At 37.1% G+C, this 26,037-nt stretch overlaps 1 protein-coding gene across 1 annotated transcript in view; it reads left to right on the top strand.

Annotated features, from left to right (window-relative positions):
- Positions 1 to 26,037, top strand: part of IL23R (interleukin 23 receptor) — a gene marked incomplete at its 3' end in the record, with an annotated part of 59,090 nt that overhangs the window by 15,700 nt on the left and 17,353 nt on the right. The window contains exons 3-6 of the mRNA XM_082612929.1: positions 838 to 961; positions 11,403 to 11,563; positions 15,645 to 15,790; positions 21,163 to 21,319. Coding sequence (XP_082469055.1) covers positions 838 to 961; positions 11,403 to 11,563; positions 15,645 to 15,790; positions 21,163 to 21,319 — 588 coding nt within the window. The remainder of the gene's footprint in view (positions 1 to 837; positions 962 to 11,402; positions 11,564 to 15,644; positions 15,791 to 21,162; positions 21,320 to 26,037) is intronic.

Genomic DNA, 26,037 nt, shown 5'->3' on the forward strand with positions numbered 1-26,037 from the left:
TCTCCCCAGCCACCATCATTCTACTTTCAGTCTCTGTGTGTTTGACTGTTCTAGATACCTCCTATAAGTGGAATCATATAGTGTTTGCACTTCCATGTCTGGCTTATTTTATTCAGCATAACGTCCTCAAGGTTTATCCATGTTGTAGCATGCCAGAATTCCCTTTCTTTTAAAGGCTCAGTAATACTCCACTGTATGTATGAACACCAAACTTTTAAAGTGGGTAGTGGAATAGGTGCTGGAGAAGTAGATAGTTGCCAGAGTAGAAGAAAAACACCATGGAGAACCCTTTCACAAGAGCCAAAAGGCAGAGAGATTTCAAGGTGGGAGTGACCAAAATAGCAAATGCTGCAGAGGTCAAGCTCAATGATGACTTCACAGAAATCATGGGATTTGTGGACTAGAAAGTCACGATGACCTTAACAACAGTGGTTCTTGTGGAATTGCTGGTCTGAATCTTCATTGTTTGGGGTTCAAGAGTAAATGGGAGTTGAGGAAAAAGACCAGTATAATGGACTTTTAAAAAAAAAGCTATTATGAAAAGGAGAAAGATACGTTGGCAGCTGAGGGGAGACAATTTGGAGAGGAATTTTCTTTTTGGATGGGAGGAACTTGATCACCTTAGTATCTCCATAGGAGAGGAGAATATAGTAAAGTATATGGAGGAAAGTAGCAATGTTTGAGGGCAAAGTGGGTTGCAAGGTGAGCTGGTAGGGATGGAATGGGGCAGGTGTTGTGTACCAGTTGGCCTGGTTTTCCAAATAAAATGGAAAGTTTATCAACTAACTATAAAAATCTTTATGTTTCTATGCTCCTAAGTGATATATTTTGTTGCAGATCCACCAGATGTCCCTGACAAAGTAACCTGTGTCATTTATGAATATTCAGGCAACATGACTTGTACCTGGAACCCTGGGAAGCCCACCTACATAGACACCAAGTATGTGGTGTACGTGCAGAGGTAGGTTCCCTCCTAACAGTCTAACCTGAGCAATTCCACTCCAGTCCAGCCCATGCTGTGCCTCCAGCAGAGATCCAAGAAATCAACTTTAAATATTAAATGCATCCTTTTTATCCCAACTCCCTAATTATGATCAAGGAAGCTACCAAAACCCTTTTCAGGCCATTAATATTTTCACTCTGTGGGACAATGTTTTCCATAACCTTTCTACTCTTTTTACTCATTGGAGGTAATTGGGGGCAAGGGCCTGATGGGATACAGCACAGCACAGTTTTAAAAGGATCTTTGCTCAAATCCCAGCTCCATCCTTCTTCTAGGGTTTAGGCAATTTTAATCTCTCCAAATTGCCATTTCTTTATCTTTAAAATGGGTTTAAAAATAAAACCTAATGCACAGGGTAATTTTAATTATTTAAGTGGAATTTGGCTTTTTAATTGTGTATCACTGTGCCAGGTCCATAGTCAGCACTATATTCATGGAAGCTATTATTATTAATAATGACCCCCAAATCTTAAATTTGGTGTCTGTGTAGGCTGACCATCTTCCCTGGTTTGCCTGAGACTAAGGGAGCTATCAGGACACAGGACTTTCAATTTTAAAACTGAAAGTAATAATTGAATGAAAGTAATAATTTTCTAATTGGAGTTGAGGAGGGCTTTGTGGAAATGCTCTTTTGTTACGTTCTAATAATAACCAGACTTCAGGAGCCAGACAACCATGCAGCCAAAATCTCTTAAGTTTTATGCTTAAAGACAAATAATTGATCATAAAAGTTATATTACTTCATACTAAATTAAATTGGGAGAAATGTGTCTTTAGTTTCTGCTATTCAGAAACTGCAAAATAGGAAAAGGTTGATGTGAAAAAAATATTTTCCTTCCTGAATGTACATAGTTCAAATGTTTCACTGTTAGAGCAGTTCCTCAGAGCTACTGAGGCTGTCACCTGGGCTATAGTCCTCAGTTTGGCTTGAATAAAACTCTCTTCTATCCCTTAAAAAAAATAAATGTTTCACTGTTACATCTAAACTATATCCACGTATGTCAGTCTGTGTTGGACTCCTTTGCTAGTGTTAAAGATGGAAATAATACCATTAATTTGGGGGAAAAATTGTGGGCAAACTGGGCTACGTTGGTCACCCTATCCTTGTTTTGTTTCATTTATTTTTTTTTTTAAAGAATGTCTTTAGGGCTTCCCTGGTGGTGCAGTGGTTGAGAGCCCACCTGCCGATGCAGGGGACACGGGTTCGTGACCCGGTCCGGGAGGATCCCACGTGCCGCGGAGCGGCTGGGCCCATGAGCCATGGCCGCTGGGCCTGCGCGTCCGGAGCCTGTGCTCCACAGCGGGAGAGGCCACAACAGTGAGAGGCCCGTGTACAGCAAAAAAAAAAAAAAAAGAATGTCTTTAGTTTTGTACAATTGATCCTTGAAAAACGCAGGGGTTGGGGTGCTGACCCCTTCGTGTAACTTTTGACTCTCCCAAAACTTAGCTACTAGTACTCAACTGTTGACCAGAAACCTTACTGATAACATAAACAGTTGATTGACATATTTTGTATGTTATATGTCTTATATACTGTATTCTTACAATAAAGTAAGCTAGAGAAAAGAATATGTTATTAAGAAAATCATAAGGAAGACAAAATACATTTATAATACTGTACTGTATTTCTTGATACTCTAAGTTAATGTTGTCTGTTTACAAGATTAATCATCTCTTACTACTGATATCAAAAATGAAAAGATCATGTGAAAAAGAAATTCATGTTTATTTACAGGTGTCACAATTCATGCATTGATAGGGAAGAAGCAGCAATATGATTGCTTTATAATAGCCTAGTATAACTGATATGATTGCTTCATAGTAGCCTAGCCTATACACTAATGAATGAATCATTATAAAATTTTTATGGCATACAATATTGCAGTCATATTCATAATACAGCATTGGAAACTGTTACATTTTTTAAAAAACCACTTACCTGTGAATGATAGGCCGATACGCAGTTTCTCTGATTAGGAAAAACAGGCATACTGTACGGTAATGTAATTCTTTGAAAGCAAAGTTATAGAACAGTAAGAAAGTAACACATTATAAATTTTATATTAAATATCACTCACTTTATGCCTATGTAAGGATAGACTAGTATCTACTAGCATCTACAAATATTTTATGCATTTATGACATACCTAAGTTTTTCTTAATTTTTTGATATCTCTAGGCTATGCAGTTCATCTGTGAGTTTTTTCAAATTGTCACAAATCTCCTAAAATTTTTCCAATATATTTATTGAAAATAATCCACCTATAAGTGGACCTGCGCAGTTCAAACCCATGTTGTTCAAGGGTCAACTGTATTTGAAGTACACGTTTTCTCTAGTAATTCTCAAAAGTTTCACAAACTACTTTTTCTTTTATACTTAAAAAAATTATTTATTGGACTCCTACTGTTTGCCAAGCACTGGGCCAAAAGCTTTATATGTGCTACCTCATTTAATCCCCTATACAACCTTGTGTGGTACATATGATTATTTTTCCGATTTTTGTAGACAGGTGACTGAGGCTTAGCTAGGTTAGGTGGTGCATCCAGGGCCACACAGCTATGAGAGGGAGAGATGGGATTTAAATCTGGGGTGGCCTGACTGCTTTCTTCCTAGTTTAGTCTTTTCTGCTGAAGGTGCGTGGGAACCCAGATCACAGGGCATATTTGAGAGATGCTATCCAGGTCTCATCATTATGGGAAAGAATAACCTTCCAATCTTGTTCTCTCTCTCCAGTTGTTAGGTACTCAGAATAACTTTATTAAGTGAAACATAAAAAGTAATACCTCTATGTTCCAGACATTTTGGGTAAAAACTAGACAGATTTTATGAATACATTGCTAAGCCTGGGGTTACTGGCTACATGTCATGGGTAAGAAGCTCACATCTTTCGCTAAGTAGAGGTATGGTCAGGTAGCAAAGGGACGATGGAAACACTGAGATCAGTGATGGGTTGTGTTGTCAAATATATAATATACTAAGCACTGCGCTCCGTACTTCATGTGCCTTACATCTGCAATCCTCAGCTTAACCTTGCTCAGCAACTATTAGAATTGTCCCCTTTACAGAGCTTATGTTACTTCCCCTTAGACATAAGGGAGCCAGGATTCTAACAGGTGTCCAAGACTTAACCAATCCTCCTTGCCTCTGGGATAAAGTAGTCCCCTTGAGATGATAAGAGTCCATGAGGACAAGAATCTCATTGCAAAGGCAACTTTAGGAATGTGAAAATGAGGGCAGTATGGGAGCAAACACCACAGTTTAAGCTCAAAGAAAAGTTAGGTAGTGCCAGATTGACAGAGAATGCCTAAGTTTTGCTATATCCTGCAGCTTTTACTATCTCATGGATCCACTGATCTTGATTAGTTGGTTAATTCTTTTTCTTTTAATATAACAGCTTTATTGAGTATAATTCACATACCATACAATTCACCTTATTTAAAGTGCACAATTCAATGATTTTAGTATATTCAAAGAGTTGTGCAACCATTACCACAATATTAGCACATTTTCTTCATGCCAGAAAGAAACCCCATCTCCATTAGCAGTTGCTCCCCATCTCCCCCCAACCCTCCCAGCCCTAGGCATCCTCTGTGCATTTGCCTACTCTGGACATTTTATATAAAAGGAATCATACAATTTGTGGTCTTCATGACTAGCTTCTTTCACTTAGTATAAGGTTTTCAGGGTTCATCCATGGTGTAGCATGTATCAGAACTTCATTCCTTTTTATGGCTGACTAATGTTCCATTATTTTATGAATATATCACATTTATCTATTCATTAGTTGATGGACATTTGGGTTGTTTCTATTTTTGGGGTTACTATGAATAATGCTCTACTAACATTCATGTACAAGATTATGTATAGACATATGTTTTCATTTTGCTTGAGCATATATTGATATTTAGGAATAGAATTGCTAGGTCATATGGTAACCCAGTTTAAACTTTTGAGGAACTGCCATACTGCTTTTTTTAATTGAAGTATAGTTGATTTACAATATTATGTTAGTTTCAGGTGTACAACATAATGATTCAATATTTTTATAGGTCATATTCCCTTTAAAGTTATTGCAAAATAATAGCTGTGTTTCCCAGTGCTGTACAATATATTTTTGTTGCTTATTTATTTTATAAATAATAGTTTGTATCTCCTAATCTCATACACCTATCTTGCCCCCCCCCACTAGTAACCACTAGTTTGTTTTCTATATCTGTGAGTCTGTTTCTGTTTTGTTACATACATTTGTTTTATTTTTTAGAGTCCACATATAAGTGATAACAGAGTATTTGTCTTTCTCTGACTTATTTCACTAAGCATAATACTCTCTAGGTCCATCCATGTTGTTACAAATGGCATAGTTTCGGGCTTCCCTGGTGGCGCAGTGGTTGGGAGTCCGCCTGCCGATGCAGGACACGGGTTTGTGCCCCGGTCCGGGAAGATCCCACATGCCGTGGAGCGGCTGGGCCTGTGAGCCATGGCCACTGAGCCTGCGCGTCCGGAGCCTGTGCTCTGCAATGGGAGAGGCCACGGCAGTGAGAGGCCCGTGTAGAGCAAAAAAAAAAAAAAAAACACACAAATGGCATAGTTTCATTCTTTTTTGTGTCTGAGTAATATTCCATTGTGTATATATATATATATATATATATATATATATATATATATATATATATATATATATGTATATATACCACATCTTCGTTGTCCATTCATCCGTTGATGGATACTTAGGTTGCTTCCATATCTTGGCTATTGTAAATAATGCCGTTATGAACATTGGAATGCATGTCTCTTTTTGAATTAGTGTTTTCACTTGCTTCTGATATATACTCAGCAGTGGAATTGCTGGATCATATGGTAGTTCTATTTTTAGTTTTTTGAGGAACCTCCATACTGTTCTCCATAGTGGCTGCACCAATTTTCAATCCCATCAACAGTGTACTAGGGTTTCCTTTTCTCCACATCCTTGCCAACATTTGTTATTTGTAGACTTTTTGATAATAACCATTCTGACACGTGTGAGGTGGTATCTCATTGTTTTGTTCTGTTTTGTTTTGGCCATGCCGCACATCTTGTGGGATCTCAGTTCCCTGACCAGGGATTGAACTCAGGCCCTCGGCAATGAGAGCGTGTAGTCCTAACAACTGGACTGCCAGGGCCCCTCTCATTGTTGTTTTGATTTGCATTTCTCTAATGATTAGCAATGTTGAGCATTTTTTCACGTGCCTGTTGGCGACCTGTTGGCTACCCCTAATTTCCTATTTAGTATCATAAAAATGTTCTCCTAATATTTTATAAGATTATTATATATCTCTTTTAAAAGCTATTAACGCATTAACAATTATATCTGTCTAAATTATTTACACATGGTTTTTGAGGGACACATCTTCTTTATCAAGTGAGGAATACTTGCAGTAGTTATGAGTACTGAAATTGTTCTCAGTACCCAAAAAGTCACTTTGAAAGTCTTAAGAATAGATTTATTAAAGAGCAAACTGTCAGAAATATCCATTGGAAAGAGTGCAGGCTTCAGAGTTTTATGTCTGAATTCCAGTTCTGAGACTTATCATTTAGAGGTCTTTTATGGTACAAATATCTGAAAACCCAAGTGCAGTGACTTAAACAGACAAGGCCATAGTGGAAGGTAGTACAGAGCTAGCATGTTAATTTAATGATACCCCAAGGAACCAGGCTCTTTCCACCTTTCTCCTCTGCAGCCTTAGTGTGTTGGCCTTAATCCTCAGATGCTACACATCCAGGCTTCTCATCCAAGTTTCAGGAAGGAAAGAGGTGAAGGGAAAAGGACATTCTCCCATGGACTTCCACTTGCATTTCATTGGCCAGAATTGAGTTACATGTCTACTCTGTCAGGATGGGAACCTCAGAGAGGGGTGTTATGGGTGGAGTTCAGTACTGTCATCTAATAGTATCTGCCACAATTGCTAGCTGAGGGATCTTGGTAAATTTGTTTAGCTTTGCTAAGCCTCAGCCTCCTGAGAAATGAGTATAAGTAATACCATACTAAGTGTTATAAAACTTACAAGAAAGCAAATTATAAGAAAAGGCTCACAAATAGGAAATGCTTAGAAACTGACAAAAAGGCGATGTTAGAATATTAGAACATTAGGGTGAAACTCAAGGCTGGTTCTCTAGATTTGTTTGATTTGTTCCTAAATCAAAACCTAACTGATTTGGGAGACAAGATTAATGTAAAGCCATAAAAAATGATCACTTACAGGATATTATAAACAATAACTTTATTTATGTTATTTTCTAGTAACAGTAATTTTGGACAGATGACTATCTAGGAAGATTGTTAAATGTGCTCTAATAAGTAAGACTAATTTTCTAGCTGTTGTACATATGTCAGTAGTAAAGTCACTCATTTATTCAAACTAGAAATGTAAACCCAATGTGGGCAAGAATTTTTGTTTGTTTTGTTCATTGCTATATTGCTTGAGCCCAGGATGAGGCCTGGCGCATAGTAAGCGCTCAATAAACACTCGTTGAGTGATTATTCTGATAACTAGAAATAAACATTTCCTGCATCCTCCCTTCACAATCTAGTTAACTAATAATACTACAAGGTCCTATATATTAAAAAAACGTTTTTTACTGGCTTTTCTGAAGCCAAGAACAAATTATAGCCAAACTCAGGCAAACCTAACCCAAATTCTGACTTGATTGAGTCCAGATTAATGGAATTTTATCATTTTTAAAAAAACTTTATCATATGTTATCAGAAAAGATGTGAAGGGTTACCATAAGAACAAATGTTCTCCTCTAGCAAATTCAAAGAATGAGCTCCTATAAGCACAGACAAATTGGAAAAGAAAATGAACATCTGTTTGTCTTACAATTAATTAAAACTGCACCCACGACTTGAGAAAAATTAGAGAAATCCATTTTTCTAACTTATGGTTAAGAAGGCCTTTCCCCCTAAGAAAAAGGTGAGTTATAATGAATTTTGTGGTTGAAGTGGTATCAGATTTAAAAAACCTTTTCTAGATCCTGGGTTCTCAGGGTATTTTCCACTTGGGCAGATATGTAGAGATCAGCATTTGCAAGGTTTCACTTCCAACTCATGTGGTTCTGTTTTCCAGTAAAATCACGTATAGAGAGAGGCATTTCACCTAAGCCCACCCACTTGTTTCCACAGTGGCAGAAAGATGGCATTCCCTCTATGGCAGCATAGGGGCCATCAGGGCCTCCGTCTGGTGTTGGATTGAAGTTGTAAAGTAGAGGAATTGTGTCTGTGTTGCTTCAAGAGTCTTCTTTCTCCCCAGAACCTTTGTGGTGACCCCAGCAGCAGAGCTGCATGTCCATTCACATACACTCCTCAACCCCTTTGTATTTTGCTATGTACCAGTGGGTGGTGATAGAAAAAAAAAAAAAAGAATCTCTGCTAATAAATATCTACTTACTGTTGTCCCATTATGCTCAATAGCTTCATGTAAATATGTTCTTTCTTTATCTTGGATACTCTTGCAATGTCTGGCACAGTACCGTCTACTCAACAAATAACTTGTTGAATGAAAATAAGTGCATGATGGCCCTTCATTCTATTTTATTCAAGTCAATTTAACAAATATTTATTTAGTATTTCATGTCTTCTTGGAACTATGTTAAATGCTAGACAATTTTTTAAAGTATGCAACATGTCTGCGCATGACAAGTTTATAAACTGTTTAGAACAGCACCAATGGTAGAATTTTCAGGTACTATGAAAGACCAATAGGGTCTTTTAGTTTTAATGAGACCCCTAAAAACAACTGCCTACTCTTCCAGTTCATAAGGCCTGCTTGTTTTTGCCACATCTCCCTCTTCATATGCATATTCATTATAACCAGAGTTCTTAGATATAATTCCAAATATATTTGAGGCTGTGATGTTATATTTCTACTGAGTTCAATAACCAGTTCATATGTTAAAATCCCTCTCCTCACTGATTCTGCACCAGTGCTAGGAGAGCTAATTGTGGCTGGGGACAAACACAAACTTACTGACTGATATTACTTTATATTCATGACCACTCACCTCAACTGGACCCAGGTAGCCACCCAGTAGTCCTACTACACTTCACTGGCCAAGTCACTCCCCCACTAACCGGGTAATTATTTCATTACTCTTTATCTCATCTCTGGTCTCTAACATCTTCTCCCCTTCTTCACTCTATTGATGACCTGCTTTCTATTTCATTGAGAAAATAGGAGTAATGAGAAATACCACAGCCTCCCTCATCTGCTGACACACTGACATCTGTACCCACATACTTGGTCTTCCCTTCTAGTACTGTGGCTGAACTACCATTGCCCTGATGCCAGCTCTCCACTGTGTACTAGATCTTACCCTGCCTGCCTACTAGAGGACATTGCTCCAACAATACTCCTCTCTTTCTTCTATATCATCACCTTTTCTATCTTTACTGGATCTCCTCATCAGCTTTCAAAGATGATGTAGCATCTGCTCTCTTGAAAATACAACCCTCCCTTGGTCCTTGCCTTCCACTAATCTATTTCTCTGCTCCTTCTATGGTAAACTCCTCAAAAGAGTTGTTTGTACTTTCTGCCTGTACTTCCTCTCTTTTCATCGTCTCTTTAATCTAGTCAAGTTTTTACCCTTCACCTCCAGGTCTTAGCAGTGTCACTAATGACTTCCCCACTGCCAGATGCAATGGTTTATTCTCAGTCCCCACCCTCCTTATCAGGAGGATTTACTATCAGGAACATTTAACTTAGCTTTTTACTTCCTTCTTTTGGCTTCCAGGACAGCACTCCCTTTTGGTTCTCCTCCTACCTTCCTGGATGCTTTTTCTCAGTCTCTTTTGCCAATTCCCCTCTATTCCAGTAAAGTAATGGTGACCCAGAGCTCTATCCTAGGACCTCTTATTATCTCTATCTACACTCATTACCTAAAAGATCTCACCCAAATTTATGGTGTAAAACTCCCTAATCTATATCTCCAGTCCAGATATCTCTCCTGAAATGCAGCCATCATTTATTTCACATCTTACTCAATATTTCCTCTTAGATGTCCAAAAGGTATTTTCAAGCTAACACTTTCAAAACCAAATACCCAGTTTCCTTTCCCCAGACTCGCATTCCCTATCTCAGTAAGTGGTAACACCATCCTTTGCAGTATTCAGGTTAAAATCATTGGAGTCCTCCTGGATTCCTCTCTAACACGCCCCCCATTCAACTGATCAGCAAAACCTATTGGATCTGTCTTTTTAAAAACTGACTTCTCGGGCTTCCCTGGTGGCGCAGTGGTTGAGAGTCCGCCTGCTGTTGCAGGGGACACGGGTTCATGCCCCGGTCCGGGAAGATCCCACATGCCGTGGAGCGGCTGGGCCCGTGAGCCATGGCCGCTGAGCCTGCGCGTCCGGAGCCTGTGCTCCGCAACGGGAGAGGCCACAATAGTGAGAGGCCCGCGTACCGCAAAAAAAAAAAAAAAAACAACTTTGTAACATACAGTTGTATGCAAAAATTGTCCTAAAGTATATAGTCAGTCATTACAATTAGATTCTTCATCTAAAATAGTGCTTTGTGGTCTAGGTGCTGATATGAGGGGTAGACTTTAAAAGAAGAATTCAATTGCCTAGTAGCTATGGTTAATGTCGGTTTGAGAATACACTTCCATTTTGACTTGTGGTCTCAATACGTGTGATAAAAGAGTTAGCCACAAACAAATTAACAACATGTATGTGGTTTTCTCTAACTGGAAAATATTCAAAGATGCCCTACTTACTACTTACACATAGTTGCCATTCTCTTATTTTCACATTTGAATACTTATTTACCATGAAGTTAGCATTCCTTATTACAAAGCCCTTGCATGGAACCCCTGTGCAATGCTCCTTCTCAGAGGGAGCTCATTTACTTCAAGCCATGTCCACAGCTGCCCTTCCCAAAGAGGTACAGTAGGCACAGTACCCAGGGCTCACCATACTTTCAGGAGTCTACAAGATGTTTAATTGCATTTAAAATCACAGGAAAAAATGAACAATTAGGTCAAAGAAAATGGTTTAATATGTGATATTAATATAGTTGCTTTTATATCAGCAGTTGTGAAACATAATCTATATGAATATATGTGTGTGTGTATATATATATATATATATACATATAAACATAAACATACCTACACACATATAAACTTTTTTATGTTAATGGAAGAAGGGGTCTATGAAGGCAAAAGTGCTTAGGGCCCATGAAAGTCATACTGTGGCCCTGGATGGTCTTGACTTTGTTTTAAAAAATTCTAAAAGTGAAACCAATTCTGATTCATTTTTAAGTAAAAGGTTGCCTTCTGAAAGCTAGCTAAAAAGATAGCATCAAAAAAATTGAGGAATAATGAATTCAAACCAACATAATTGGTGATCATAATCTTTTTTTTAAGTTTAGAGACAGAAGAAGAGCAAGAGTATCTCACTTCAAGTTATATTAACATCTCCACTGATTCATTGCCAGGCGGCAAGAAGTATTTGGTTTGGGTCCAAGCTTCAAATGTACTGGGCACGGAGAAGTCAAAACAAGTGCAAATTCATCTGGACGATATAGGTAAAGAATAAGAAATTCTGTAATGGCTTTACAAATAAACAACTAATTTGTTCTGACCTAATCAAATGAAGTTGAGATCTGAAAAAAGTATCCCTAAAATTCCTGAAGATCATGATACAGAAAACAAGAATTACCCATAAACCATTGCCTGAGACAAGCCAAAGATAAGTAAGGCTGCCATTGTGTTGTATATTCTTCCAGTCTTATTTCTACATGGGGTATGTCTTTTCACAATATTTACTGAGAACTTCTTATGTTTAACCATTGTTCTAAGGGCTAGGGAGAATGAGATAGACAAGGAAGATGCTTCCTGTCCTAAATATCTTGCAATCTACCAGGGAAGAGGGAAAGAAATAAGGATTATAATAAAGTGTGATGAGTCTTATGTTGTGAGAAGTACAGCATACTAAAGCATTCTACTGTATATGCTATTTTGGAAGTTATGTTTTTGTTTGATGTTGTTTGAAAAGTTCTACAAAAAACATAGAAAATTGTGGAGAATTATGTAGACATCTCTATATACACCAGCCAGATTCAACAAAAGTTAACACTTTTTGCTTCAGGTATTTTAGAACTTGCCTTTTAAAAAAATAATAATATAGAATACATATTTCTATTAATTTAATCTATAATCTTATTTTTAATTAATATCTTTAATTAGTCCCTTATTATTGTTCTCAATGCTTCACCATCATAAACTACACTGCCATGGACAACCTTTTGGCTGAATTTTTGCATAGTAGTTGTTTTTTTCCTTAAGATAACTTCCAAAAAGTGATCGCCCTTGAGCCTTTTACAACTATATCCTAGTCCTAAAGCCAGAGTACAGCCAAAGAGCACGAAGTGTGAATCACCTTCTCTTTGGAGATTCTAGTGCCAATTATTCCTGTTTTTACTATTAAAGATGATTTAAGTAGCTAACATTTATGGCACACTTTCTTCAGTGCTAACTGCTTTTACATACATTATCTTATTTAACCCTCACAACAGTCCTATTTTGTAGAAGAGATTATAATTTACACATGAGGAAACCAAGGCTAGGTGGCATTAGAAGTTGAGTTTGCAGAGCTAGGAAGCCTCTAGTTCTAGTATCCTCAACTCCTATCCTCAGTCTTTATTTAAAGCACACTGCAATGTGTCTGACAACTTTCCTGCTGATTAATGTTCTAGGGGATGTGACACCTCTTGGGGCACAACACGGGTATCCTTTGGGGACTACTGGGGTCTTCTGTTGGAACTAATATCTCAACATCTCAACTAAACTGAACTATCTCAACTAATAAGATTGGTCTAAAAATCTGTCCTTATGCTATGAATATTGGCTTTGAAAACAAACACTGCTGACTATGGTGATGAATAGTAACTCCATGGTACTGTATATTCTTGGAGTTATAGTTCTCCACATTTTTGTAAGTTTACATTTTGAGGTAGGATATAGCCATAACATGCCCTTATCTTAAAAACAGGTTCCCCTCAATGGATTAATGACGTTTAAAGGCTATCGTGTTCAGTATCATTTTGGCAGTATCATTTTTAGGAACTAGATTATTACTCTTAGTATTACTGCTATTATTACCATTGTTATCTTATTATGATCTTAGTGTCATTGCATCCATTTATTGAACACCTATAGTGTTCCAGACAATTAACATGCAAATCACATTTAATTCTGAAAACAATCATGCATGGTACTACTGTGCTCATTTTATAGATGAAGAAAGAGATAAAATAATTTGCTCAAAGCACATAGCTAGTAAGGAGGAGAGCCAGATGTCATCTCAGACTCGCCGGCTTGCTGTAGTTAACCACCACCCCACCTCCCATAAAGGGAAAATCTCATCTGGCTGTCACCTCCAAATCTGCTTTTCACACTGAACCAGGGAGCCTCTTGTTTAGAGTTACTCCACCTCCTCCTCTTCCTCCTTTCTCAGTATCCCAAAATAGACTCTTAGAAACTCAGGTTGAAAAGCACAGGTTGACAGTGTAGGAGGCTACTCCCAGCAGAGCCCCTAGGTTATTAACGGATGAACTATATTCATTTCTGGCACTTTAAGAATGAGAAATTGCAAGTTAGATATATGAACTGTTCTATGAAACTGAAGACAGAGGACTCTGCTGGGAGCAATTTCCACATAACGGGCTTTAATTAAGTTAGGAAGATATGCTGAAAGGCAGGGCTGAATTAATAGTGCAGTAACACTGCCAAAATGACATGTGAGAAGAATGCTTAAACTTCTCTTATAGAGAAATAAGTTTCAATACGGAAAACGCAGTGCCTTCTGGCTGCCATTTTGAACATTAGTTCTCCCCACTGAATAATTATAAGTAAATACATGTTGTTAGAAAGACACCAAAGAACTACAATATGGTTCTTTATTTCAATATAAGTGGGAACTAAAGATATAGCATCTACGATGGAATTGATGGTTTTTTAAAAAAATGTAAGATCTAATGGGAATGTATGAAACCAAAGCAATGAGAGCAAAAATTCAACATTCTGAGTCTTGTGTAACAAACTAATGTTCAAGTACATATTACATAACATGTTTTTATTTGAAAGATATAAGTTCATTCAAACCTAAACCGTCAGGTCTCTATTGCATTGATCTGCTCTGTGCTAAGACTCTATCTTAAACCCAACTTACTGTTCTATCTGCGTTTCTCATAGGACTAAGCAGACTTTTGCTTCCTCCCCAGAATATTTCTTTCTGCAAAAGGGTCTCGGAATGCTTGTGCTGTTACATCTGTGGCAGGTCACACTCAGAGGTGGGAGACAGGAGGGAGTAGGTAATTTGTAGCCTTGAGGGTGCTTAAATGGTCCCAAGTGGTTTCAGAGCCCTGGAGATCCACTTCCTTGACTCTAGAAATCTCTGAATTCTGATTCTCATTACAAGAAGCTTAAACTAGCAAAAGGAAACCACCTATGGAATTCAGATGATAAAATTTCAGTATGATAAGCTCTTTAATTAGATTAATCCTGCTACTACTACTTATGTTCTATACTGGGTTTAGCCCAAGGATTTTATTTTAGGTCAGTGCTACTAGAAAGCAAATCTTAAATTTTTATATTTTTCTATAAATCATATATCTGTGCACATAATTTTAGATAATATTATTCATTGAAAATAAAACAAATTTCCCAAAGAATACTTTATAAACTTAGAATAAACAAAAAGGAAACTAATTCATAGAGAATATTAAGCTGTAATAATGGCCTCTAAAAACACACATACAGGTTCTTGAGTTCTTTGTTAAGTAATACATCTAACAAAGTTATAGGTTTTCACTGTTCTACTATGCATATAGGAGAAATGGGAAGTGCCCATGATTTTATTCTGTTCAGACAGAACAAATTTACAAGAATTTACACAGTTTAGAAATACAGAGCTTCCAGTTACACCATTACACCTAGTACAAAAAATAACTAGTAAGATAACCAATCAGAATGTCAATTTCCTTTTGAAAATCATAATCACAGAACACAGCAATAATTTGTAAAGTGTTAGAGTCTTCTGAGACTCCTTGTTCAAATCATACTTTCAAGTACAGATTTATTTTAATAGATAACAAAACAAGTTAGCAATAGATATAAATATTCATACAAGTTGCCCTATGACACAAGAGAATAAAAATATTATTGTGAGCGATCTTAATTTTACATCTTACCAAATTAGATTCTCTGAACTAAATTTAGGATGCAAAACATCATTTCTCCCTAAACAGATGCGGAAAAGAAGAGATAGCTTCTTTACCTCCTTTTTACATTATTTTGTTAATAGGCCAGGCTTCAGAATTTCATTAGTTCGGAATACAGGGGAGTATGAGGTGGGAAAGGACAAGATTTTAAGATTCTCCATTTAACAGAAATAGAGAATGGGTGGAATAGAATTTTACTTAAGAACAGCAGTTTTCTCCTACATAATAGATTAGAAAACAAGAAAAATTTCACGTTAATTAGACCATGAGATTTTTTTTTTTTTGGTACTTTGAGTTTTAACATGTCTAAATATTGATGAAAAAATATTGATTTCTCCCTAGGCAAGTTTTAAGCTGCTGTATTTCTGTTTTTGTTTTTCTTTAGTGATACCTTCTGCATCCATTATTTCCAGGGCTGAGGATATAAATACTACAGTGCCCAAAACCGTAATCCACTGGAATAGTCAAACATCAATTGAAAAGGTTTCCTGTGAAATGAGATACAAGGCTACAACAAACCAAACTTGGAACGTAAGCTAACTTTCACTATTCTTTTGCATGTAAGTGAGTGATAGAAAAGCCAGCCAATAGTCAGTGACCACAGTGGATGTATAATGATCTATTTTACATGTTTTTATCTGATTGTTCATGTAATATTCAAACCACTCTACTTTTAATAATGATGCTTCCAAATAGAGAGGTGTTTCCTGAAAAGGTCTCTTGCCTTTTGTAAACTGCTAAATAGACAAATGTCCAACTAGGACGGATTCATCTCTTTAGCTCCTTGTAATTCACTGTCTCTTAGGGTGAAATTTATATCAGTGATTATGAATATAAAATGTAAGTATTCTATGCTGAAATTTAACAGCCACCCAGGGAAATAAAGTCTGTTCAAAAAGCTTCAGATTTATGGGTGTCTCTTTTTAAATGAAAAATGTGCAATCCAAAATGTAAAATTTGTTACTATATTAGTCTTAGATGAGCATAAGGTAAAAAGTGAATGTCTAGGCAAACTAACCATCCTTAAATACCAATGGTAAGTTAGTAAGCGTCTTAGGAGAGGCATAGGTACAAGGTTCATTAATAAAATCACATCACATGACAGCACCTGTGGACATTATAATAAAAACTCACTAATTTGAACTACAGGGTAACACTAGCCTGGCTGAAGAAAAAGTACCAGTTTTAGTGTATTTGAAAACAAATGCCATTTTATTATTTTTAAGTCCAATGAACTGCCATTTAGTCAAAATAATTAAGGAATGGAGTTTATGGCTTTGCTTAATTAATAGTTATGTGTCATGTATGAATTTACCAGTTTTCAGAGAGTTAAGTGAAATGATATGTATTTACTCTCTGGTGATTAGCATGGCTCCAAAGTCTTCATCATTCTGAACATGAACAATATTGGCTTTGCTGTAGAACAATATGTTTAAAGAGTGTCAAGAAAATGAGGGTAAAACTATACTGATTTCATGACATACTCTAAAGACTGCTCTTTAAAAAGAAATCCCAGATGCCAAGTTGTTTATTTACCCTTGTTAATGTACATGAGAAATGTGACCTTTTAGTTGTTTAGATTACACTTGGATGCAAGTCCGTGTTCTGCAACATTTGGTCAGTAACCAAATGAAGATCCTGCTGGACTCGTTGACTAAATAACTGCGGCATTTGTGTGCACAGCAACCCCATGCTTGAAGCCTAAGACAAGCAAGATTAAAAACTTCACAGCCAATCTTTTGCATATGTGGAATTTAGGTAAATTTGAAAACAACCCAAATGAAACTCTCATCCTAGATTTTGAGTGGATGAGGCTTTACTCTAATAAGACACCTGGGTAGTGTCAGGGTCATAGGATGATATTGAGGATATGAAATTTCTTTATTTGGCATAATTAGGAGGAAGTAATAAGCTATAAGAATGTTTAGAAAATAGAAAGGAGTTACAGTATCAGTATCTCTGAATAGATTTTCAGAAACCAACTGTTTTCTTGTTGAAATTCTTGTTCTCTGCTCCCCTTGGTGGTGCTACATATGCCACTGTGAGACTTGGTAACTCAGAGGTAAATCTGAGCTCCCTTTTCAAAACCTTCTCTTTATCAGAAGCAGGCAAATGAAGGAGCTGAATTTCATCTTCATCACAATCTTTTGTGATAGGTAGTATCAGCTCCATCATCGAAATGAGGACATAGGGCTTGAAAAGAGCTTAAGCCAGGTTCTCCAAGCTTACAGCGTTAGTAACTTAGTGCCTCTTACAGACCCTACATCACTTTGGGCACCCCAAAAATGTTTGGAAAATGAAGAAACCAGTTTCAATTCAAAATCTGTATCCTATCCCTTTTACCATGATTCCTCCAAATGTAATTACTCACACAGATGACTCAAGTCCAGTTGGTAACAGCCAGAATGATGCTTTGTTTTTTACATTTGTTACCCGTCAGTTTCATCTGGATCATGCATAAAATGTTGTCTTTACCTCCTTGTAAGGAGACAGGAAGCGAGAGTCATGAAGAGTGGGCAGACACAAAGGACTACCGATTTGCTCTTCCACCTCAGCTCTGCCTGCATCAGATAACTGATGGAGGGAAGCTCTTCACTTCAAAGTGGCAGACAGCTATGCAGAAAGCCTTGTGGCTAAGCACATAGGCTCTGGAGTTCAAAGCCTGGCTCTACCACTTTCTGGTTGTGCAGCCTTGGGCAAGTTCCCTAGCTTCTCTGGGCCTCATTATTACCACACCTAAAAGAGGGATAAGATAGGCACCTACCTCATATGGTTTGAGGGATGATCAAATGATGGAAGAAGCTAGCCCAGAGCCTGGAATAGAGTTAATGTTCAGCAAATGTTGGCTGTTACTGTTCCTCTTCATCTTAACCTCCAGGAGAGCCATGCAGCGGGTGTGGTCGAGCCAAGGATGCCCACCTGAAAATCAAAATCAGTGCATTGAGGGTGTTTTCAGCTGTTTTTAGCTAAGCTGCATATAAATTATGAGGTATCAGCCAGTCCTTCAGGTGAATCTGCAAGGCTGACACCATGGGGAGAATATCTACTTGTTGGTTATATTCATGGACTGTCTCCCTACCTCCCTGGCATCCTTGCCCACTTCTGTGTACCTTATCTCAGGAACATTTGCCATGTTGTTTGTATTTACCTGCTTACACGTGTATTTTCCCATCCTTTAACTATGAGCCCCTGGAAGACAGGACTGTTCCATAATCATTTTTGTATTTCCATTGATATTTATAATGTCTGGTTCACACAGATAATATTTTGGCACATTAGCTATTAGTATTATTATTATTTGCCTTTAATGGTGCCAACAGCAGTGATAGTAAAGTAGGGAAAGCTTGACTAGAAGTTCAGGTGAATGGATTAACATTGACTCGAGTCTCTGATTAAGCTAGACCAGGGTATTGGCAAACTTTTTATTCAAGGGCCAAATAGTAAACAATTTAGGCTTTGCAGGCCATAAGATCTCTGTCCCAACTATTCAACTCTGCATTTGTATCATGAAAGTAGCCATAGACAATATGTAAATGCATGGACATTGTTGTGTTCCAGTAAAATTTTACTTTTGGACACTGAAATTTGAATTTTATATCATTTCCATGCATCACTGAAATAGTCTTCTTTGGACTTTCTTTCAACAATTTAAAAAATGTAAAAACTCTTCTTAGCTCATGGGCTGCACAAAACCAAGCATTCACTTTTTTCCTGGAATGGCTAATAGAACAGCAGGCAGATAGCCAAGGTTCAAATCCTTGGCCTTTGCATTTCAAAAGTGTAAATGCTAGTATAGGACAGAAGACTTGTAAGAACATGTGATTAGTCATGACTGGCTTTCTCAATCCCCATCCCCCTTCCCTCTCACACCAAAGACTAGATAAAGATTTCTGAGCAGAGAGAGGGGGAAATGGGTGAGGGGAAGAGGTTGGTAAGGGGGAAGAACAAAAAGAGTTTAGACTTGGGTGGTTACTGAGCAGGACCCCTCATCTGGGCCATGCCCCAGGTTGGGAGTCAGAGGAAGTTGGGATTATAGAACTCTGAATAGGTTGAGATTTTCCCCTTCACCCAAGGATGCTCTCAGAAATTTAGGTGTAACCCTAAGAAAAGAGGTACCTCAAAATGATGGAGATTAAGTTTCCAGGCCTCATGCCTTCAGAATTGAGGCTCTAAAAAGACAGCAGCTGCTATAAAAATAAAGTTATATCTCTGGCCCTTGAGGCCATACCCTCTGCATAGGAACACAGTTAGGTCCAGCTCTCTCAATGTCCATTGTAGCCTCTGAAAGTATCATTCTGAAGGTACCATCTTCAGCTTGCAAGGCCCTAAGCAGGCACCTGGTTGGCCTCTTAGTAGAAACAGCTGTTAACAATTCCATAAAATTCTTCTTTCTATTTTAGAACTCTGGCTGTACTTTAGGGTATTTCTCTTCTTAGAGGACTTATCTATAAACATAATGGCAGGAGACATATTGGAGATCAGCAACTCCCCTACAAAAGAAGCTCATATGAAGCAGGGTGCATATGGAAGTCAAACTTTTGGCACTAATAAAATCTCTCCTGGCACAGGGAGATCAGCTTGGTGCTTTGTGACCACCTAGAGGGGTGGGATAGGGAGAGTGGGAGGGAGGGAGACGCAAGAGGGAAGAGATATGAGAACATATGTATATGTATAACTGATTCACTTTGTTATAAGGCAGAAACTAACGCACCATTGTAAAGCAATTATACTCCAATAAAGAGGTTAAAAAAAAAAAATCTCTCCTGGATCCCAGTAGACTCTAGGGGCCTTCAGTCATATTTAGAAAAGCAGAAAATTTCAAGGGCCGTGGGTAGAAATGTGGCTTATGGAAACTCTGAATGATATCTTTCAGGAAACGCAATATCCCAAAACATATTTTTATGATTTTTACATTTTCAATGCATGGCAAGTTTTAAAGATTTATGTTAAGACTGGGTTTTAACATTAGAATCTCTAAATGACGTGTATACCTTGTTTGTGTGTGTGTTTGTGTGTGTGTGTGTGTGTGTGTGTGTGTTTTAATTGTGATAGTTTTAACTTTCTCTTTCGTGGTGACTGTTTTCTCCCAGTTGCTGAATAAGTGCATTTCTAGACTTTTTTTTTGTTTACGTTTCAATTGTGCTTCACTTTTTTCAGTAGATCCACTATTACAACACACTAAGGCGCTGTGTAAATGCCTTGGTTTTTCTCTCCCATCTGAACCAGCTTGTCTGGGGGTCCTTTTTCATTATATTATATAGCAGGTTGTAGTCCCAGAAAAATGATTTTTAAGTTTATCTCTCAGCTATTTTCTTGCTTATCTTCCATTGGATTTTCACATTTCAACAGTCTTAAATGTTTTGTTTTTTCATATATATATGAGAAAGGATATATATATCCTTGTAGAATGCATAGATCTGCAATAAGGACCAATTTAACAGCTTAGTTTGTAGGTAATTTTTTCCAAAAGCCATCATTCACAAGTGAAATTATTTCATCATTCAGGAAGAATTATTGATCTAAATATGCAACTGCAGAGAGAGAGAGAGGAAGGAAGAAAGACTGAATTCAAACAATTGCTAATTATGTCCCCTTCTCCCATCCTATTAAAATCAGCTGTTCCAAAATTAAGAATATATTACATTTTGGAATTTCTTGATATTTAAAAGCTTGAAAGAGTTGTCAAACACTAAGCAACATGTATTTCACTTTTAAGGTTAAATAACATGTATTTGATTATCTTTGGCCATCTTTTATACAAAGTAGCCTATTCCTCTCTGTTTTCCCAGGGTCCTGGAACATAATAAGTGTCCCATACATTTCTGCTAAATGGAATAATTGTTTTAAAAGCACGCTGCATCATTTCTTTATGGTATTTCACTATGGTTATTCATCCATTTTAGGTTAAAGAATTTGACACCAATTTTACATACGTGCAACGGTCAGAATTCTATTTGCAGCCAAACACTAAGTACGTATTTCAAGTAAGATGTCAAGAAAAAGCTAAAAGGTACTGGCAGCCCTGGAGTTCACCCTTTTTTCATAAAACTCCTGAAATAGGTGAGTGTATTTATATATTTAATCTCTTAGGCTTCTCTTTTGACTTCTGTCTCTTTTCTAAGTATATATTTGTTTCTCCTTAATTTCTATCAAAATCGACAAAACTATTTTAGGGCAGGTGATAACATTTAAATTGTCATTTTCCTATGATTTTGTTAAGGCTGACCACAATTTATATAATGGTTCTCAAACATTCCAGGGCATAAAAACCAATAAAAACCACCTGGGGGTGCTTGTTTAGTATGCATGGGATTACGTAATTCTCTTCTCAATAAAATCTAGCTGAGCTATTATCTTTAGGTATTTTCCTGCTCTTAATATTATTCGTTTAATTTTCTAGTCATTTACACATCGTTCAATAAAAGCCAAATAGACTCAATTGTAAGCAAATAATAAAATAAATCTATAGTAATTTTCATAATACTCCATAGTGTCCCCATTATCCTGAAGATGTCTCCTTACTGCAGGTAGCTTACACTAGATTAAATATTTTTTTCAGAACTGAAGTACTTAATTGTAATCACAGTATTATTAATATCATTCTTACTATAATACAACATCTTGGAATTGTGTTTTATGTTTTCAAAACACTTTGACATACATTATAAATATTGATGGACACCAAATAAGTAGAAGATGCCAAGAGCCAGACAAGCTAAGAAGTTCTTTTGGTGCCCCCTACTGCCAAAATCTCAGAAACACATTATTAAGGGAATCATTTACAATACTGGTTATCAGTTCTCTTTTTTTAAAGTAATTTTTAAATTTAAGGTATTCTGTTTTAAGTTGATATTTTTAAAATTCTTAGGACTTTAGATTCCATTTTAGAATAGTCAGAATTTAGTTGATAATCTATTTTAATGAAATCTAGAATTGTTTAGCAAGATTATTCAAATTGATAATTAACATTTACTTACCACTTACAAAGTACTACTATATATAAGCTTGTTTGACCTTTACATTAGTCATATTTGGTAGTGTAATTGGCATCATTTTACAAATGAGGAAACTGAAGCATGATTTGTTTCATTGCTAGTGTGTAAACAGCAGTTAAAGGAGAACACGAGTTTTCTTACTCACCACCAGCCCTCAGTAATCTCATCAATTTCTTTCTTTAACCAATTACAGTTGACCCTTTAACAACATGGGTTTGAACTCTGCAGATTCACTTATACACAGATTTTTGTCAATAAATGCTACAGTACTACACAATCTGTGGTTGGTTGAATCCATGGGTGCAAAACTGGGATGCAGAGGAACCAAGAATACTGAGGGCCAACTATAAATTATACGGGGATTTTTGGCTGTGTGGAGGGTGAGCACCCCAACCTCTGTGTTGTTCTAGGGTCAACTATACATCAAAGTGGAGGAACAGCTTACTAAAATATCCTACAGGTTAAGTACAGTCAGCTCTCCATATTCATGGGTTCCACATCCACAGATTCAGCCAACCATAGATAGAAAATATTTGGGGAAAAAAAGTCTGGAAAGTTCCAAAAGCAAAGCTTGAATTTGCCTCACACCAGCAACTATTTCCATAGCACGTACATTGTATTTACAACTATTTACATAGCATTTACATTGTATTGGGCATTATAAATAATCTAGAGATGATTTAAAGTATATGGAAGGATGTGCATAGGTTATGGGAAAATACTACTCCATTTTAATTACGGGACTGAAGCTTCCTCGGATTTTTGTATCTGCGGTGGGGGGGGGGGGTCCTGGAACTAATCCCCATAGATACCAAGGGACTACTGTATAGGACCACAAATGTTCTCCTTTAAAAGTAAAGGCCGAGGGGCTTCCCTGGTGGCACAGTGGTTGGGAGTCCGCCTTCCGATGCGGGGGACACGGGTTCGTGCCCCGGTCCGGGAAGATCCCACATGCCGCGGAGCGGCTGGGCCCGTGAGCCATGGCCGCTGGGCCTGCGCCTCTGGAGCCTGGGCTCCGCAGCGGGAGAGGCCACAACAGTGAGAGGCCCGCGTACCTCAAAAAAAAAAAAAAAAAGTAAAGGCCGCAAACCTCACATAGAAGGAACAGGAACATCAGCTACCCTGCAACAATTCTAAATGTAAAGTCTTTGTTTCCTAAGGGGGAGAAAACCACTTAAGAGGCAAAAATGCCAGTTAAAATGAAATATCCCTGAAAGCTTGCATCCATGTTTAACATGTTAGCTAAGAGGAACCATAAACTATTCTCTTGGTACAAATTCCTTTCTAAGACACACTAAAGAAGAAACAGGGAAAGTGTGTTAGGGAAAGTGCTAGTATTAAATCTTTTCAAAAATTTATCTCTTTTTTTCTATTTGTAAAAGCAATGCAAGTCTGTTGTAATATGCAACCTAGAAATAAGTGTTGTTAACATTTTAATGGATTTAATACTAGTTTTTTTCCTAGGCACATATCTTTAAATGGTTGATGCTGTGGTATATGTACTGTTTTATATCCTGATTTTCTTACTTAATCTACCTTGTTGAATTTAAAAACCTATTAATGGGTGCATTCCAGTTTATGGATGTAGTATAATTTAATCATTTCTCTATTTAAACAATATCTAGGTTATTGCATTTTTTCCGTTATCAATAAACTTCTTTGAATAGCTTTGTATATGAACTCTCCTTATGTCTTTAGGTCTTTTTGGATCAAGAGTTAAGCACATTTAAAGATGTTTGATGCAAATTGCCAAACTGCTTTTCAGTAAATCTTTAATATCAATTTCTTTTTAAAAAGGTATCCATGAAAAGACAGTAATTCATTTAAGTTGTTCATGAAGTATTCATATATCCTCTACCATGCACCAGACACTTGCTAGGTACTTGTAGAACCTCAGTGAGCAAAGGAGACAAAGATCCCTTAATTCTAGAGAAGATAGTCAATACAAAAGTATAATAAAAAGTATATAACATTATAAATATAGAAATCAAGCAGTAAGAATCAAACCTCACAACTGAAGTTTGAATTGTTTCATAACCAACTTGTTTAATAATGGGATTTTTTGGCTAAACTTTCCCAGTAATTAAGGTTTATTTATTTATGAAGAAACACAGCCCAGGCAATACTTCACCCTCCATGCAGGAATTTCCTGTTTTTGTTCTCTAAAATTCTCATATGTGTATCAGTAAATTGATTCATCCTGAAACAATGTGTTTTCAAAATTATGCCCAGATGGCACAGCAGGACAAATCATGAAGTAGGTATGGCTTTTCCTGCAGGCCCCTAGCATTCTTCTGTATCACTTTCCCTCTGGATAGTGCCTTTCCTTGGTCTTTAAAAACCTGGTCTCCAAAAGAAACCAAAGGAACTCAATTATAATAAGGGTTAAATGACGTATTATCTTTTCCTTCCTTAGAGTATTTAGACTTCAATGGAAAACAAAGCCTTACACAGTAGTCCCCCCTTACAGGTGGGAGATATATTCCAAGCCCCCCAGTGGGTGCCTGAAACCATGGATAGTATCAAACCTTATATATGTTATATTTTTTTTCCAGTACATACACACTTATGATAAAGTTTAATTTCTAAATTAGGCACAGCAAGAGATTAACAACAATAGCTAGTAATAAAATAGAACAATTATAATAATATACTATAGTAAAAGTTATGTGAATGTAGTCTCTTTCAAAATATCTTGTGGAAATTTAATGCCTTTTGCATCTTAACTAAGCACTTATCACACTCTATAGCTGTAACTTTTGCAGTTTCAGGTATGACAGCAAAACTAGCACAAATTTCTTTTTCCCTCTTCACAATTTCAAGGATAGAACATACATTCTTACCGTACAAGTTAGCAACCTCAGCATAGGATTATTTTTCCTTCCTTAATAAGTCGAGAACTTGCATCTTTTCACTTCTTTTTCACTTAAAGGAGGCACTTTACGGCTTCTGTTTGGCATATCCAAATTGCTGGCATCACTGCACTTGTACTTTGGGCCATTATTATGTAAAATAAGGGTGACTTGAACACAAGCACTATGATAGCCAAGACGTGTTCTGATAACCAAGAGAGCTACTAAGTGACTAACAGGCCAGATCCGTGGATGATTCCCATCTGGGGCGGGACAGAGCTGGACAACGTGAGATTTCATCACACTGCTCAGAATGGTATGCAATTTAAAACTTAAGAATTATTTCTGGAATTTTCCATTTAATATTTTTGGACCCAGTTGACCAAGGTAACACCCCAAGGAAAGCAAAACGTTGGATAAGGGGGGACTCCTGTACTAAAAAAGAAAAAAAAAAAATCAACCTTAGTTGATTACTTCCTCTTGGGCTTTAACAATCCCATAGGAGAAATTTCTCTAGATTAGAGACTCACATTTTTCTATACTGGTATAATAACAAGAGGCTAACTCAGTGACTGAATCCAGGTGACTTCAGGAAAATAAATAATATAGCTAACATTTACTGGATGCTTATTGTGAGTTGGGCACTGCAATAAGGATTTTACTCATCACTGCAGCCCTATAAAACTGTTATTCCAACTGTGCAGATGAAGAGATGAGGCTCAGAGAGGTTAAGCAGTTAGCTGAACATTATAAAGCTGGTAAATGGTAGGGCCAGGGCATAGCTCAGGCTGTAGGATTCCAGCACTCACCCTGTAGCTCTACTGGTCTCCTTCCTAAGAGACCTAGGAGGGTCCCATGTCAACCTTCACTGGGCCACCTAACCATATTCTCCTCTACACATTAGCTAATATGCCAACATAACTTCATTTAA

This window comes from Mesoplodon mirus (genome assembly GCF_964341445.2).
Source record: "Mesoplodon mirus genome assembly, chromosome: 3".
NCBI lineage: Eukaryota > Metazoa > Chordata > Mammalia > Artiodactyla > Ziphiidae > Mesoplodon > Mesoplodon mirus.